The sequence below is a fragment of the Lithobates pipiens genome, unplaced genomic scaffold, assembly GCF_037356315.1.
Source record: "Lithobates pipiens isolate NorthernLeopardFrog02 unplaced genomic scaffold, aLitPip1_a1.2 Scaffold_22, whole genome shotgun sequence".
NCBI lineage: Eukaryota > Metazoa > Chordata > Amphibia > Anura > Ranidae > Lithobates > Lithobates pipiens.
Genome location: NW_027507784.1, coordinates 140,475,254 through 140,493,557, shown reverse-complemented (window position 1 = coordinate 140,493,557; position 18,304 = coordinate 140,475,254). Strand labels below are relative to the sequence as shown.

Below are 18,304 nucleotides of genomic sequence, written 5' to 3'. Positions count from 1 at the left end.
TCTAACAACCATGGCCTATTATGCCTGTAGGTGCTACTTAGAACCACTAAAAAGATAAATAAGAGACCTGTGTAAGACAAGGACACTACATTAATCAATAAGAGGGCCTGTCTTAACACTATCCTGTTGAGGGAAATAAAACTGCTTCCTTTTTATCTTTATGTTAGCAAAAGACTAAAGGGAAGCCTACTTAAGGGAAATAGATTAACAGAAGCTTGAACCCTGGGTTTAAGGCACGCCCAATCTATGTCCTTACTTACGCCTGAGAGCCTTCTTCAGGAGATTAAAGTCCCTAGCAGGAGTAGACTACCCATATTGCTATGTCTAGTTTTGCTAAAAGGGCAAAATGAAGGCCATGCACCGAGCCGAAACCTATTCGATCGGGTATACATCTTTATACTTCATCCTCAGGCCCTAATACTCCTCTGAACAGAACTCTCCAAGTTCTTACTAAACAGGGCGATTCATTATCCCCTTCCTCCAGTGTCCCATAACCCTACAGGGCTTCAACCCTAGGAAATGGTTCTGGCATCCCTGAATGCAAGTGGTCAAGGTTTTCTGACATGTGGCAGCTGCAGCCCGAACTCCTGGCCCCTCCATGGAAAAGAAGGCTGAAATACAAAAAGGTGATACATGCATTATTAATATCACAAATAAAATGATCATAGATTGTGGGCACGGCACAATAGATTTAGACAGAAAGGACACAAGCATAGACAACAATGTTGTGTGCCTGAGTGTGACTAGCTAAACCAATATATCAAATATGGGAAGAGACCCAAATCTGAACCTCAACGTAGACAAACAGTCCTCATAGTCTGGTTTTCTGATGTGCTGCCAAGACGTAAAAACATTAAGACTCAAGCAAACCCTAAATGCTGCGCATTTCTTTAGTGCAGCTAGCTAGGTCATAACTGATATATAAATACGGAAAGGACAGGAACCCCCTTTACTGTTGTGCTTTACCTATGTACAGCAAAATAAGGCTATAAAGACAGAAAGACCCAAACTTCTATGTTGTGTATTTCTGACAAACCACCACAGTTATAAGATTAATATGAACACCAACTCCCGTGTTGTGCATTTCTGCTATGCCACAGGGAAAAATATGGAACACAAGACAATCCTTTCTGTCATGCACTTCTGTAGTGTAGTTCAGATAGAACCAACACTGAGAAAGGACACAAGCAACCTGCAGCATTGTGTTTTTCTGAAACAGAAAGCACCAACAAGCTTCAATCTTGAGTATTTCTGCTGTGCAACAACATAAAAGCAGACACTGAGGAAAAAGACAGACAGCCTTTACAGCTGCAATCTTTCTGGTCTGCTGCAAAATAAAACAATAACGCCATGATGAGTATTCCTGCTGTGTAGCAAAACCTCAATCAGAAGGGACAGATAAGTTTAGGGTTCCCACACCCGTGCGACCCAACCTGCGACTTGGGACTGCAAGACGCATGAGAAGTCATATACTATGGCTTCCAATGGGTACCATTTGTGTCTGTGCAACACCAGCAGTCCCTGATTCCTGGATCCACAGACCTCAAGATTACACAGGTCGCAGGGAAAAAAACAAATAGCAATTTTCAGGTCGAACAAGTAAGGGGTCCCCAATGCTGTGACTCCCTGGAGGATTGCAGCCAACAAACCCCTGCTGTGTATCCCTAAGATGCAGAAAGGTAGATCCATGAGAAACACTGCTTAGCCTGATATACAAACGATAAGGCAGTAAATATAGGACATACAGGACACAAACATTCAATCTTTGTGTATGTCTGATGTGTAGCAATATACCAATACTGAGCAGAGAGACCAGCATCCTCAATGTGTCTCTCAGCTGAGCAGCAAAAACAAAATCAGAAAAAGACAAGCAACCTTCACTGCTGTGTCCTTTCTGATATGCAGCCAATAAGGCAGTATATGCAAGACAAAGGACAGACAACCTTCAATCTTGTATATGTCTGATGTGCAACAATATAACAATTCTGAATAGAGATAGCACATCCATATTGAAGCGATTTGGCCTTGCGACTCAACATGTCAAATCGCATGGCTAAAATCAGCACAACACCACTTTGTGGTGCTACATGGATTACCAAAGGCAGTATATGTACTACACCTGGCAGGGGTTCAATTTGTATTTCTACTATGTAGCCCAACAAATTCGAACCATCAATTTTCACTGCTGCCTTTCTGATAAGGCAGTAATACAGGACACAAAACCTCACAGACCTTAATGCTGTATAAATCTGATGTGCAACAATAAAACACTATGAATAGAGATAGCACACCAATATTGAAATGATTTGTCATGCAACTCAACATGTCAAATCGCATGTTTAAACTCGGCAGCCATTGCTGTTAATAGCACTGTCTGAATCAGCACAGCGCCACGCAAATCAGGATCATCAGACTTCACTGCTGCCTTTCTGATAAGTAACCAACAAGGCAGTAAAACAGGACACAAAGCCCCACAGACAGACCTCAATCTTGTGTATGTCTGATGTGCAGCAATATAACCATTATGAGCAGAGATGTCACCAGACACAATGATGTGCATTTCTGCTGTGCAACACAAAACCAGAAAGTACAGACCACCTTCACTGTTGTATTTTTCTGATCTGTAGCCAAACAAAGCAGTACCTTTAGTATATAAAGGACAGCAAACAAGCTTCAGTGCAGTGCATTTCTGATGTACAGCAATATAGCCCTTATAAGCAGAGATGTCACAAATCTCAATGTGTATTTCTGCTGTGCCACAAAAACATCCCAGCAAGGACAAACTTTCACTACTGAGGTCTACTGGTGTGCAGCCAATGAGTCGTCATGGTCTATCCCTTTATGAAATAACCAACAGGCAATTTATTTCATAGGCATAGCCTGGGCTGTAGATACTAAACCTTCACCACCAGAGAAGGAACAGATCCTAAAATGGTTGGACACCCTACTATTAGTAGTAGTTGTTGTCCTACCTTACCTCCATAGACTGAGCAAACGCTAGCCAGCACATATCCAGGTGGTGCTGATTAGCAACTAAAGTCTCAATGAGCCCAGCCCTAGAGACCAATTTAAGACCTCTCTAGAAGAGGTGGTTACCAGTTTAGCCTGGGAGGTAAATAGCTATTTGCAGGCTTCAAACAATTAATTATGTAGCTCTTGCATAGGTTTGCACAGAAAATCCTCAATTAAAAGGATGTAGGGAGCGATCTATGGTGAATCGCCTTTAGATCTGCCACTGAGTGGATTGTAGCCCAAACCAATAAAAAAAGTTTCTTCTTACCTCCTACACTATAATATAAACACAGTGTAAAGGTGGAGTGGGAGGTTGGAGCTTATGAAAGTTAACTATAGCAGGCAACCCCCAAAAGGAGGATCTGTGACAAGGGAACCCCTACTGTGCCACACAATAGCTTGGTCTCTGCCCATCCTTGAATGTTAGGTCAGCTTTTAAACATTGTGAAGCAACTTCAGATTCCTAGCAGCTGGGCTAATAGGGCCGGTAACCTAGTGCACCTGCTGACCAGGGGAGCTTCTGAATCCACCAACCACTGCCCAATTAATAACCTGTTCAGTGGTATACCTGGCCTGTAAGTAACTTTGTATCTACCAGGTCCCCTCTGTACGCTATATTCATCCCTACTAATGTACCACAACTGGGCATGTAGGGAGAGGCTGGCAACCTACTGCTGCGATAACCACAGTGTCTCTGCTGTAAGAGGGAGCTGTGGCTGGTGGTTTTAGCAGTGGCGTCTGCGCTATTTGTATCCCGACCCCAGGTTCTGCACTGCACCAGTCAGTATATACACGGGGAAGGGGGAGCAATGGCCTACCTACCTCTTTCTCATCTGAGGTGGTTTAGGCACACTCGTTCCTCTGCACCACCTGTCCACCATACAGCTTCTCTGATGTAAGAGGGAGCTGCGGCTGGTGTTTTTAGCAGAAGCTTAAGGGCTATTTGAATCCAGACCCCAGGTGAGATCTCAAATGCCCAGGAACCCTCTGGCTGGAATTGGGGATTTTGCAGCTAAATTCCCAAGGCAAAAGGAAAGTAAAGTACTCACCGTTGTCGTCTTCCTCTTTTTGCCACAGCCAGCGGGCTTGCTTTTCCATCCTTATGGTCCACACGCAAGGAGGATAGCCGCCAAAGTGCTCCCCCCCCCCAACTGCTGTCCCCATAGGGAGGTGCCAGGTTAGGCTGTGTCCTGCACTGTACCAGTCAGTCTATATACATGGGGGGGGGGGGGGGGGGGCAATGCCTTCCATTCCTCATTCCTATCTTCATATCTGAGGTGGTTAAGGCAGACATCCACCGTAGTAAACTGGTGCCTCCTCGCTCTAGAGAAAGGAGGATGTGGGCGCCTGCTCCTACTGACTCTCAGCCTTCCCTCCTGGGTAAGAACGCCGCTGCCATTTTCCCGAAGTTTGAAAATGACGCGGGTGCTTGTTGCCACGCCCTCTCCGGCAGCCCACGCGAGCTACCGGGGACCCAGGAGTCGGGGACAAGCCCCCTGGAAAGAACCGATGGCCAGCACCCCCGTCTGAACAGCCACCTGTACAGGTAAGGAGGGGGAGACAGGATAATGGCCCCTGAAGTTCTGGGTACACCACTGTACCCAGGGTCCTTCAGCTCTCAGGGGGGCTCTTCCAATTTCTGCTGCCCGCCCTGAGGAAAAGATAGGGGAACCCCCCAGGAAGGACAAGAATATCCTACCAGACCCAGAGGCTTCCCAGGCTTGTGGTCCGGCTCCCAGGGGGAGACCACCAGCCCCAGGCTTCGGGTCATTTGGAAAAAAACAAACAGTTTCGCTGTGTAGGGAGAAACACAATCAAAAACTGAGGATCAAGGGGAAGGGTGGGGACTTAAAACAGCTGTCGATTGATTGTGTTTCCTGTAGGGAGGAGCCTCTCATCTCTCAGGTGTGCCGTCCTGGAAGATGACTTGAGAAAAATTAACCATTCAAAAGACTCATTATGCCTCACAGATTATACGTTGGGGTGTTTGCTTTCCAAAATGGGGTCATTTTACAGGAAATTCCATTGTCCTCGTACTCCAGGGCCTTCAAAAGTTTAATAGGTGGTTGAGAAATGAGATGCGTAATTTTGCTCGTAGAACGTCTGAAGTTACTACATCAATGTTGGTGCTCTGTATGTGGCCAGGCTGTGTAAAAGTCTCACACATGTGGTATCGCGGTACTCGGGAAGAGTAGCAGAATGTATTTTGGGGTGTAATTTGTTGTATGCATATGTTGTGTGTGAGAAATAACCTGATAATATGACAATTTTGTAAAAAAAATTAAAAAAAATAAAAAAAATAATAAAAAAAAAAATCTTCATTTTGCAAAGAATTGTGGGAAAAAATTACAACTTAAAAAAACTCACCATGCTACTTACTTAATACCTTGGAATGTCTACTTTGTAAAAAGGGGTCATTTGGGGGGTATTTGTACTTTGCTGACTTGTTAGTGTCTCAAGAAATGAGATACACCTGATTTACTGAAGGCCTGATCAGAAGTGATCGGCACCATAGTTTGTAGACTCTATAACTTTCACAAAGACCAAATAATATACACTAATGTGGGTTATTTTTACCAAAGATATGTAGCAGTATAAATTTTGGCCAAAATTTATGAAGAAAAATTACTAATTAGCAAAAAATTATGACAGAAACAAAGAAAAAGGCATTTTTTTTTCCACAAAATTTACGTTTTATTTTATTTATAGCACAAAAAATAAAAAACCCACTAGTGATTAAATACCACTAAAAGAAAGCTCTATTTGTATGGAAAAAAGGACGCAAGTTTCATATGGATACAGTGTTGGATGACCGAGTAATTGTCATTCAAACTGTGAGAGCGCTGAAAGCTGAAAATTGGTCTGGTCAGGAAGGGGGTGTAACTGCACTGTACTGAAGTGGTTAAAGTGGATGTAAACCCCATTCATGAAATCTGACCTGGGCACATCTCTCTGCAGTGTTTACTTATCTCTCTCCAAAGCCCTAGGTGTCGTTGCTTTCTGCTGCTCTGTTCCTCTTTTATCAGCATGAGAACTTCTGACAAGCTCTCTGACACAGGCGATAAAAGCAGCTGGAGATTTGTCTCAGGGAGAGTGATTAGAGGGAGATTAGCAGAGAGCTTGTCCCTTCGCAGCACAGCTCTACGTGTTTCTTCAATCCTCTGCCTATGTGGAGGGGGGGGGGGGGTGCGTGACTTGTCTCCAATCAGCTGTCAGACAGTGAATGCCCAGACTCCCCTCCCGCTGCTGAAACAGGAAGAAACATTTCTAACACGATGTGCACTTTCTAAAGAATATATATAAAAAAAGGAAAGAGCAAATATACAAGTAATGCCGCGTACACACGATCGAATTGTCCAGCGGACTTAGTCCGGCAAACAATCTGCCGGACTTTCTAACGAATGGACTTGGCCACGCACGGACACTCCGAAAAGTCCGGCGATTTCTAACGCGATGACGTACAGCACGTACGACGGGGCTAGAAAAAGGAAGTTCAATAGCCAGTAGCTTCCTTCTCGTACTTACTTCAAAGCATGCGTCATTCTTAGTCCACCGGACTAGCACACTGACGAATGGATTGTCCGCTGAAAGCCAAGTCCGGTGGACAAATTTTGAGTCAAAACTACTTTCTAAGTCCGCCGGACTTTACGATGAAAAAGTCCGCTGGAGCCCACAAACGATCGAATCGTCCAACAGACAATTTGATCGTGTGTACGCGGCATAAAACTTATGTAGGGAGATTTGTTTCATCTCTGTGTATCATCTGAGGCTGTTCACTTCACTAGGTATAGGAGAGGGTTTATATCCACTTTAAGGCAAACACTAAAATGCTTTGCATATTAACAGCTTTAGATTTCAAACATGTGCAGATTGGGCTACTAGAGAGGTTTTCTAAAAAAAACAGATTTAGCAGATGTCAACCAACCACACTTAACAGGAAACTATAATGGTTTATGCCCCTTTCATATGGGCGGACCATTGAGGTCCGCCTTTCAGTTTTTTAGGCGAACCTGAATGGACACTCCATACAGGTCTATGGAGTGACGGATGTCAGCAGTGACAGGTCCGCTGACATCCGACCCACTCCAATCTGCTGAAGATGGATGGAAACAATACTTTTCATCCCATCAACAAGACTCTACGGTCCTTCTTCATCCGATCCCCCATAGAGAAAAGCGGTAATCTGACAGGTCCGTCCCTGCACAGTGTGCAGAGACAGCCCCGTCATCTGCCTGCTCAGCGGGGATCGATGTCCTTGTGAAAGGACCCTAATGCCGCGTACACACGACCGGACTTAGTTCCGACAGAGTTCCGACAGACTTTCCGAATGAACGGACTTGGCCACACACAATCACACCAAAGTCCGACGGATTCGAACGTGATGACGTACGACTGGACTAGAATAAGGAAGTTCATAGCCAGTAGCCAATAGCTGCCCTAGCGTCGGTTTTTGTCCGTCGGACTAGCACACACACGAGCGGATTTCTCGGTAGGAACTGGGTCCGGCGGAGTTCTGTCAGAAAAATTTGAAACATGTTCCATTTCTAAAGTCTGTCAGACTTTTGCAAATCAAAAGTCCGCTGCAGCCCACACACGATCGAATGGTCTGCCGGAATCATTCCGTCTGACTTTTGATGTTGAAAAGTCTGGTCGTGTGTACACGGCATTAGGGTTACATTTCTAGATGACACTTCCCTTTCTATAGACACACACGAGAGGTGTGATTCGGACAGGAATCACATCGTATTGCATGCTATTCTTTGCAGTGTGATTTGCACTCATTAATTTTGTACAGACACAAATCGCACGGCAAAGTATCAGTTTCGGTGCATCCCTAAAATAAACACTATAGAATTAGGTGCTTTGTTCAGATTTCATGTCTGAGATTTACAACCTTTTAACGTGGAAGTAAACCCATTAAATTAACAGTTTCAAAAAACAGTTACATTTTTGGCATGCCAGGAATATAACTGTCACATTGGTTGTGCTCTCAAACAAACTGCTAAACCATCCAATGGCTGGTGTCATAACTGATCACATGTGCAACAACATGGCAGTTAAAGATTAAACAGAGGTCAAGATGGCAGCTTCCTTGGCTGAAAATGATAGGAGGGTTTACTTCCACTTTAAAGAGGAAGTAAACCCTTTCAAACCACTTTGACCTACAGGTAAGCCTAGATTAAGGCTTACCTGTAGGTCCAAGCAATATCTCCTAAACCTATATGGTTTAGGAGATATTTTCCCGAAAATGGGCACCGCTGTCTACGGCGCATGCGCCGTAGACAGCGGCGCGCAGGCGCACTAAATGCGGCAAGTCCAAGAATGGATCTGCCTAATTTGTCGACTCCCGTGCGCATGCGCGGGAGTGACGTCATCGCGGCTTCGCCGAATGGCAGCGGCGGAGCTGCGAGACGCGACTCCCGTGCGCATGCGCGGGAGTGACGTCATCGCGGCTTCGCCGCTGTCATTCGTCGGAGCTGCGAGACGCCACCAGCAAGATGGATGCGGCGGACTACAGGGGACAGCGGCGACTTCGCTGGCTCCTGTGTCAGGTAAGTGACACATAATGAGCTACTATGCGATGCATAGTAGTCCATTATGCTTTACCTTTGCAGGGAAAAAAAGAGGAAGTAAACCCATCAGGGTTTACTTCCTCTTTAAGACCCCTTTCACATGTGCGGACCGTATGTCCGTATTTCATCCATCCGTTTTCGGATGAAATTCGGACATACATGCATCCCTATGGGATATTGGATGCAGGGCCGCTGATAGGGCAGTACAGCCAGCCCTACTGTACCAGGCCCGGCCAGCAGGGGGGCCCAGACAACTTTATTCTCCAGCTTTGGTAAAAGCACTTTGCCCAGGTGAAAGCTTTGATAATGCTCCTAGGCTTGCTGTAACATAAACCTATTTTACCTGGGCCCCGTGAGTACAGCAGAGGGGCCCAGGAGGTGATTAGCAGAGAGGGACTATTTTTTCAATTTCGAGGGGCAGGCGTCTAAAGCCAGCGCCGCACTTTTTTAAAGTTCCTGCTGGCCGTGGCTGATGACAGCCGATCTCTGGCGGAGTGATTCTCCTTTCCTCCCTTAGTAACCGAGGTGGGAAGAGGATAGGCTGTATCTGAGCGGCGGGAGATGAGAGAGAAGTGGTTGAGAGCGCAGGCAGCATAGGGATCCCGATCCACGGGCAGGCTCACGTTTTCTGGAAGGTATAGAAACAAACAAACATACAGAGAGGCATACGTCTGTACTGTGTGATCATCATCATGATAATGATGATAATCACATAAGCACAGCGAGATGCTGTTAGGTCTTGTTTACGTTTGCGGGGAGGCAGTAAAAATGTGCAGCTCAGCCAGTTTTACCATCTTCCAACCACTCCCCCTTCATGCTGCAAAGACACCACTGCCATAGTGCTGCAGTAGTGACAGGATGTTCTGTAGTACACCTGCAGGGTGTTTTACACAAGTAGTGCCTTTGCTGCATAAGGGGGAGTAGTTGGGGATGGTAAAAATGTGGCCCAGCTGCATATTTTTACTGCCCCCCCCCCCCCCCCCCCGCCCAAACACAAAAGTAACCAAGACTTAACAGTTAGCATCTCCCTGTGCACTGCCAATCATAAGTGGAGGCATTACCCACAGCCACACATATACATGGATAAAAGTATACATGTGCCGAATATCTCGACCACTAATGATTGGCCGGGCAGGGGGGGGGGGGGGGGGGGGGGTGGCCCTGTCAGGTAGGCTGTATGGGGCCCCATGATTTCTAACAGCAGCCCTGATTGGGTGTCAGCGGATGAACATCGGTCCGGACAGACGGTCCGTGTTCATCCGATCCCCCATAGAGGAGAGCGGAGATCTGACAGGACGGTCCCTGCACCGCCCTGTCATCCGCCGGCTCAGCCGGAATCAACGGAGCAAGCAGATGTTCACAGGGCGGATCATCACGGATCCATCCCAAGTGAAAGGGGCCTAAGGCTGGATTCACACCTCCAATGGATGTGGCTCGCAGCAGGGGTCTGGTGCGTCCTTGTTCTCTGTTTCAGGGACGAATCAGGGCTGAATATTTGCCTGAATTTAGGCCTTAAATGGAGCCAAAGACGCACAGCGCTCCTGTGCAAGCTACAACAGAGATATGTGAACTGGCTCCATAGAGAGCCAGTTACAATCTCCCGTCCTGCAACTTGGATGCGTATTTCTCCACATCCAATTTGCATACGTGTGAACCCAGTCTGAGGGGATTTACTAAAACTGGAGCACACAGAATCTGTTGCAGCTCTTCATAGAAACCAATCAGCTTCCAGGTTTTATTGTCAAAGCTTAACTGAACAAGCTGAAGTTAGAAGCCGATTGGTTGCTTTGCATAGCTGCACCAGATTCTGTGTGCATCGGTTTTAATAAATCTCCCCCATTGATTCTTAATGGCACGCTGACCTCCCTGCTGCAACCACCATGCAATGCATGCACCTTTCCTGCAATGTGTGTAATAGAGTGCAAGCAGTGTGGTTCCAGCCAAGCTCTGGATCTCCTGGTGGAAGTACAGTGCAGTTCTGTGTGAGTGAATGAAGCTGTGCAGCTCCAGCAATGGCTGCCACGTCCTCAGCCCGGCTTCCTACCTCCTCTCCGCCGCAACTGCCCCCAAAGGCACGGAGGCCGCAGACTGTTCCGGCCTGAACTCCCTCTGCTCTCCCCCGGCCTCGGATAACAAGATAGCCGCACTCCATACTGCACACACCAGGACGGAGGCCGCCATATCCCGACCTACATCTGCGGCCTGCACTTCCGCCGTCTAGGCCATGGCGTTCCGTATCCATGGAAACCTCCGTCTGCTCTCTTCCTCCTGGCAGAACTAGAGCCCAATAACACGTGGCTGCTGTTGTGCCGAGAATGGTTTCCCCGTCGAGATCTGTTTCCCCCTGGCTCTCGGCTCAGATCGGAACTCCGCCTGCGGCTCCTCCTACTCTACCCCGAATGCAAATCACACTTCTACCGTCCCCGCTATTATTAGTCCATCCACATCCATACATATATACATATATATATATATATATATATATATATATATAAAACAATAGTATTACTCTCCCTCCATATATATCTATCCATATCCATATGTCCATCCACACATATATATAGTACAATATTATTACTCCTTCCATATATATATATATATATTTATATTCTTACCCCTCCTACGTCTTCATCATTTTTATCCCCTCCTAATATTTCATATTATTTATTGATATCCCTTCTATTATTTTTAGACACTGCAAATTCTCCCAGCAATCCATATTATTATTATTATTATTATTACTCCTACCACCTATAAAATATCTATCAGTATGCACATCATCATCTCTTCCTATTATTTTATATAATTTTTTATTGCCTCTCCTATTATTTTATTTATTATTACACCTCCTATTATTTAATATTTATTGTTAACCCTTCTCTTATTTTACATTATTATTACACCTCCTATTATTTAATATTTATTGTTAACCCTTCTCTTATTTTAGATTATTATTTATATTATTATTACACCTCCTATTATTTTATCTAATTTATTATTACCCCCTCCCTGTGGCAGTTGGGGGGGCGCAAACAAACTGAAAAATTCAGAAAAAAAGATCATCAATTCCAGGCTCACTGTGCCATCAATTGCTGCCACTGTGCCCATCAATTGCCGCCACTGTGCCATCAAACGCAGCCACAATGCACATCTGTTTCTCTGACTGCTCTAGTATTTGTATAAATCATCGTCACTCTTCTTTCTTACCCCAGACCCTTTCTGTCCAGGGGAAGCGGAATTTGATAGCAAACTGACTATTGCTGTCGGATTTGGTTCCCCCTCCCAATGTAGCTTCCACTGCATTTCTAGGGTTAAAAACACTTGTATTTGGCTTCTCTGACTGCTCTAGTCTTTGTATAAATCATCCTCACTCTTCTTTCTTACCCCAGACCCTTTCTGTCCAGGGGAAGTGGATTTTGATGGGAAACCATTCTCGGCACAAAACCGGTGTTGTGCCGAAAACGGTTTCCCAATGAAATCTGTTCCCCCTGGCTCTTGGCTGAGATCAGAACTCCACCTCTCCACTGCTGCTCTTCCTACTCTACCCCAAATGCTAATCATCCTCCTACCGCCCCTGCCCCCATACACATCCCCTGTTTTCTGGGGAAACCTTTTCTGTATAGACACCGGAAGTTCTCCCCGCAATCTCTATTATTATGTTATCATTATCAATCCAACAATATCACCTGGAAGAATGAAGACTCTCCTATTATTATTATTACTCCTCCCACATATTATATTATCTTACCCCTGTTTATTATTTTATATTATTTATTGTTAGCCCTCCTATTATTTTACATTATGTATTATTACCTCTCCTATTATTTTATTTTATTTATTGTTAACCTTCTAATTATTTTATATTTTTTTCTTGTTAACCTTGCCGTTATCTTATATTATGTATACTTACCCCTCCTATTATTTTATAATATTTATTGTTAACCCCCCTATTATTTTACATTATTAATTATTACCCCTCCAGTTTTCTACATTACATCAGTGTAGCCAGCGGAGTTCTTCCTTACATCAGTGTTCTCTGCAGAGTTCTCCCTTACATCAGTGTTCCCTGCGGAGTTCTCTCTTACATCAGTATTCCCAGCGGAGTTTTCCCCTACATCAGTATTCCCTGCGGAGTTCTGTCTTACCTCAGTCTTTCCAGTGGAGTTCTCCCTTACATCAGTATTCAACAGAAAACCAGCCTAGGCTTGTGTGCTTGGCCTGGGCAGGGCCGTCTTTACCACAGGGCAAACAGGGCAGCTGCCCAGTGTCCTTTCAGTGTTTGGGGCCCAAAGCAGAGCTTCCCTTTAAGCCCATGCGCTGTCTGCAAATCGGCACTGAGAGACATCAGCCGGCATAAGCTCAGCAGCACGCACACACAGTGCAGCAACCAATTCCAGTGTCAAGGAGCGGGCCGCGGGTGGCCGGGGCCTTGAGCTCCACTGACGCTCTGGCCCCGCCCCTTGCTATGCTGCCTGCAAACGTGTGTACGTGATTGGACTTGGAGGAGAGCGGAGGCCTCGGAAAAAGGAGTCAGACCACCTGCCCATCCATTGCAGCCTCACTGTGCCCATCCATTGCAGCTTAAAGCGGTTGTATACCCTCTAATGTGTTTTTTTTTCCCAACCTGCAAAGGAAAAGGCATAACGAGCTAGTATGCACCACATACTAGCTCATTATGAAATACTTACCTTAGAACGAGACCCCAACATCTGGCCCGATCCACGCCGAGGGAGCTGACATGCTCCCTCGGTGTTTCTTCCGGGTATCGCGGCTCCGGAGCTGTGAGTGGCCGGAGCCGCGACATCGTCACTCCCACGCATGCGTGCTGGAGATTTCATCCCGGCAGGGTCCGGTGTCTGCCGGGCTTTCAGCCGCGAATCCCCTTGTGCGCATGCGCCGCTGCAGTCAGCGGCGCATAGCGAGGGGAATATCTCCTAAACCGTACAGGTTTAAGAGATTTTTTTTTACCTACAGGTAAGCCTTATTATAGGCTTTCCTGTAGGTAAAAGTAAAAAAATTGACTATACAACCACTTTAACTGTGCCCATCCATTGCAGCTTCACTGTGCCCATCCATTACTGCCTTACTGTGCCCATCAAATGCAGCCACTGTGCCCATCAAACGCAGCCACTGTGCCCATCAAACGCAGCCACTGTGCCCATCAATTGCTGTCAGTGTGCCATATCAAATGATGGCAGTGTGTCCCCCCGCCGGCACACCGGCTGTACTTACCTATCTCGGTGAGACAGCTCCTCGATGTCTTCTCCCGTCCTCTCTTCCCGTCCTCTGCAATGATTGGACGCCTGATAGGCATCCAATCACAGCACCTGTCGTTTCAGCTAATAAGGTGACGGGTAACAGATCAGAGCACCTGATTGGTGTAGAGAGGCGATTTAGTGTTAGAAAAGCAAATGAATATTCGCTTTCCTAACACAGCTGAGTGACCTGCGAGCGCCCAGCATGGCTCTCGCAGGTCATATTTTTTGACGCCTATTAGAGCCTATGGCTCTACTCAGGTGCTTGAAAACCTAGTGGATAGCAATCATATGAGGACATGAAAAGCTTGGAAAAATTATGACATCAAGAGTTTTACCATTGTACTTAAAAAAACTGGTAAACACACTCATCCAGTCTATATTACCACATTAACCACTTTCAGACCGGACCATTTTGCTGGTAAATGACCAGAGGTCTTTTTACACTTTGGCACTGCGCTGCTTTAACTGGTAATTGCGCGGTCATGCAATGTTGTACCCAAACAAAATTTGCGTCCTTTTCTTCCCACAAATAGAGCTTTCTTTTGATGGTATTTGATTGCCTCTGCGATTTTTATTTTTTGCGATATAAACGTAAAAAGACCGCAAATTTTGAAAAAAAATGATATTTTCTACTTTTTGTTATTAGAAAAATCCAATAAACTCAATTTTAGTCATACATTTAGGACAAAATGTATTCAGCCACATGTCTTTGGTAAAAAAAAAGTCAATAATTGTATATTTATTGGTTTGCGCAAAAGTTGTCACATCTACAAACTAAGGTACGTTTTCTGGAATTTACGCAGCTTTTAGTTTACGACTGCCTATCTCATTTCTTGAGGTGCTAAAATGACAGGGCAGTACAAAACCCCCCCAAATGACCCCATTTTGGAAAGTAGACCCCCTAAGGAAATTGATAAGAGGCATGTTGAGCCCATTGAATATTTTATTTTTTTGCCTCAAGCGATTGAATAATGACAAAAAAAAAATTTTTTTTTTTTTTTTACACAAAGTTGTCACTAAATGATATATTGCTCACACATGCTATGGGCGTATGTGAAATGACACCTCAAAATAAATTCTGCTGCTTCTCCTGAGTACGGGGATACCACATATGTGGGACTTTTTGGGAGCCTAGCCGCGTACAGGGCCCCGAAAACCAAGCACCGCCTTCAGGCTTTCTAAGGGCGTCAATTTTTGATTTCACGCCTCACTACCTATTACAGTTTTGAAGGCCATAAAATGCCAAGATGGCACAAAACCCCCACAAATGACCCCATTTTAGAAAGTAGACACCCCAAGCTATTTGCTGAGAGGCATGTTGAGTCCATGGAATATTTTATATTTTGCCACAAGTTGCGGGAAAATTACAAACTTTTTTTTTTTTTTTTTTTTTTTCACAAAGTTGTCACTAAATGATATATTGCTCATGCATGCCATGGGCATATGTGAAATGACACCCCAAAATAAATTCTGCTGCTTCTCCTGAGTACGGGGATACCACATATGTGGGACTTTTTGGGAGCCTAGCCGCGTACGGGGCCCCGAAAACCAAGCACCGCCTTCAGGCTTTCTAAGGGCGTAATTTTTTGAGTTCACTTCTCACTACCTATTACAGTTTTGAAGGCCATAAAATGCCAAGATGGCACAAAACCCCCACAAATGACCCCATTTTAGAAAGTAGACACCCCAAGCTATTTGCTGAGAGGCATGTTGAGTCCATGGAATATTTTATATTTTGCCACAAGTTGCGGGAAAATTACAAACTTTTTTTTTTTTTCACAAAGTTGTCACTAAATGATATATTGCTCACGCATGCCATGGGCATATGTGAAATGACACCCCAAAATAAATTCTGCTGCTTCTCCTGAGTACGGGGATACCACATATGTGGGACTTTTTGGGAGCCTAGCCGCGTACGGGGCCCCAAAAACCAAGCACCGCCTTCAGGCTTTCTAAGGGCGTTACAGTTTTGAAGGCCATAAAATGCCAAGATGGCACAAACCCCCCCCCCCCCCCAAATGACCCCATTTTAGAAAGTAGACACCCCTAAATTTAGGGGTACACTAGTGAGACTAGGTAATAAATGGCGGGTGCCCTGAAACTATAAAAAAATAACTAACCAACCAGCGTCACCTGTAACAGTTATATGGTGATCACTGGTGAAAGGGTTAACTAGGGGGCAATCAGGGGGCTTTATGCGGTAGTATATGGGGGTCCCTGGCGCTATAAAAAGCTGCGGCGAACCTAAATACCTACCTGCCTAACTAGCGTCACCTGTGACACTAATACAGCGATCAGAAAAACGATCGCTTATTAGGCTGGGTTCACACTGGAGCGATGCGGGAACGCCACGAATGCGCGGCGGGTTCCCGCATCGCATGCCTCCCGGCGGCAGTTCACACTGCCCTATGCGAACTGCTGGGAGTGTCAGTGAAATGTTAATGACACCCCCAGATCAGTTCGCATATCGCAGTGCGATCTGCAAACTTGGATCGCATGGTGTGAACACCCATGCGATCCGATTCTGCTGCGGACCAAAAAAAGGGTCCCGTGCGAGTTTGCGGCGGGTGCGACACGAATTCAGCCATACTATCTGTATAGCTGAACTCGAATCGCACAGAGATCGGATGTGATTTGCACTGCAGTGCGGTGCGAATCACATCCGTTCTCATAAACCGCTGCAATGTGAACCCAGCCTTAGTGACACTGGCGACGGGGGGTGATCACGGGGTTAAACCTTTATTGGGGGGGTTAGGGGGGTACCTTAGAACTAAAGGGGGCTAACCCTAACTGCCCTAACAGTTATTAGTCACAAATGACACCTGCCGGGTGATCAGGGGGTTAAACCTTTATTAGGTAATAAATGGCGGGTGCCCTGAAACTATAAAAAAATAACTAACCAACCAGCGTCACCTGTAACAGTTATATGGTGATCACTGGTGAAAGGGTTAACTAGGGGGCAATCAGGGGGCTTTATGCGGTAGTATATGGGGGTCCCTAGCGCTATAAAAAGCTGCGGCGAACCTAAATACCTACCTGCCTAACTAGCGTCACCTGTGACACTAATACGGCGATCAGAAAAATGATCGCTTATTAGGCTGGGTTCACACTGGAGCGATGCGGAAACGCCGCGAATCCGCGGCGGGTTCCCGCATCGCATGCCTCCCGGCGGCAGTTCACACTGCCCTATGCGAACTGCTGGGAGTGTCAGTGAAATGTTACTGACACCCCCAGATCAGTTCGCATATCGCAGTGCGATCTGCAAACTCGGATCGCATGGTGTGAACACCCATGCGATCCGATTCTGCTGCGGGCCAAAAAAAGGGTCCCGTGCGAATTTGCGGCGGGTGCGGCGGGTGTGGCGGGTGCGGCGGGTGCGGCGAATGGCTGAACTCGAATCGCACAGAGATCGGATGTGATTTGCACTGCAGTGCGGTGCGAATCACATTCGTTCTCATAAACCGCTGCAATGTGAACCCAGCCTTAGTGACACTGGCGACGGGGGGTGATCACGGGGTTAAACCTTTATTGGGGGGGTTAGGGGGGTACATTAGAACTAAAGGGGGCTAACCCTAACTGCCCTAACAGTTATTACAGTCACAAATGACACCAATGCAAAAAAAAAAAAAAAAAAAAAAAAAATGACATTGGTGTCACTGTGACTGGGGGGCAGGGGTAATTGGGGGGGTGATCGGGGGGTAAAGGGGGGGTGTGAGTGTGCCTGGCATGTTCTACTGTGTGTGGGATGTGTTGGTGCAACTCACTGATCCGCTCTCCTCCGTGTCGGAACGAAAAATACCGACACGGAGGAGAGAATACATCACTTCCTCTCCTGTGTTTACATTACAGGAGAGGAAGTGATGTCACCGGGGATTTCCATTCGTCGGGAGCGATCGCGAGGGGGTGGCCATGAATGAATGGCCGTCCCCTCGTCCGGGATCGCTCCCGAACGAAAACCGACCGCCGCAGGCACCGGGCGGGGGCCCGATCGGGCCCCCGACCCGCGGGAGGCAAAGGACGTACATATATGTGCTTATGCCTGCCCGTGCCATTCTGATGACGTACATCGGCGTGAGGCGGTCGGCAAGTGGTTAAATGTATACATGTACCATGAACTATGGGAAATGTGGGAAAACTAATAGCATCACATGTATGACTGGGATAGATTTATAAACAGGTATGCAATATAAAATTAAAGAGAAATAATAGATAAAATAGAAGATATATTAATATATTTTAGGGCTGCAACTAATGATTATTTTCATAATCGATTAATCGGCTGATTATTTTCATAATCGATTAATCGGCCGATTATTTTTTCGATTAATCGGATAAAATCATAAAAAAAAAAAAATGTTGTTTATTTAAAATAATAAATGACAAAATGGAGTGTTACACTCCAACTGCATCACAACATAACTATTAAAGTAAATTCCTCATTCATACTGACAATGCAGTAAG

General features: G+C 45.7%; 1 protein-coding gene across 1 annotated transcript in view; it reads right to left on the bottom strand.

Annotated features, from left to right (window-relative positions):
* Positions 1 to 10,877, bottom strand: part of POFUT2 (protein O-fucosyltransferase 2) — a 43,078-nt gene extending 32,201 nt beyond the window's left edge. Inside the window, exon 1 of the mRNA XM_077448403.1 lies at positions 10,630 to 10,877. Within this exon, the coding sequence (XP_077304529.1) occupies positions 10,630 to 10,766 (137 nt within the window). The 5' untranslated portion in view covers positions 10,767 to 10,877. The remainder of the gene's footprint in view (positions 1 to 10,629) is intronic.
* Between the last annotated feature and the right edge of the window lie 7,427 nt (positions 10,878 to 18,304).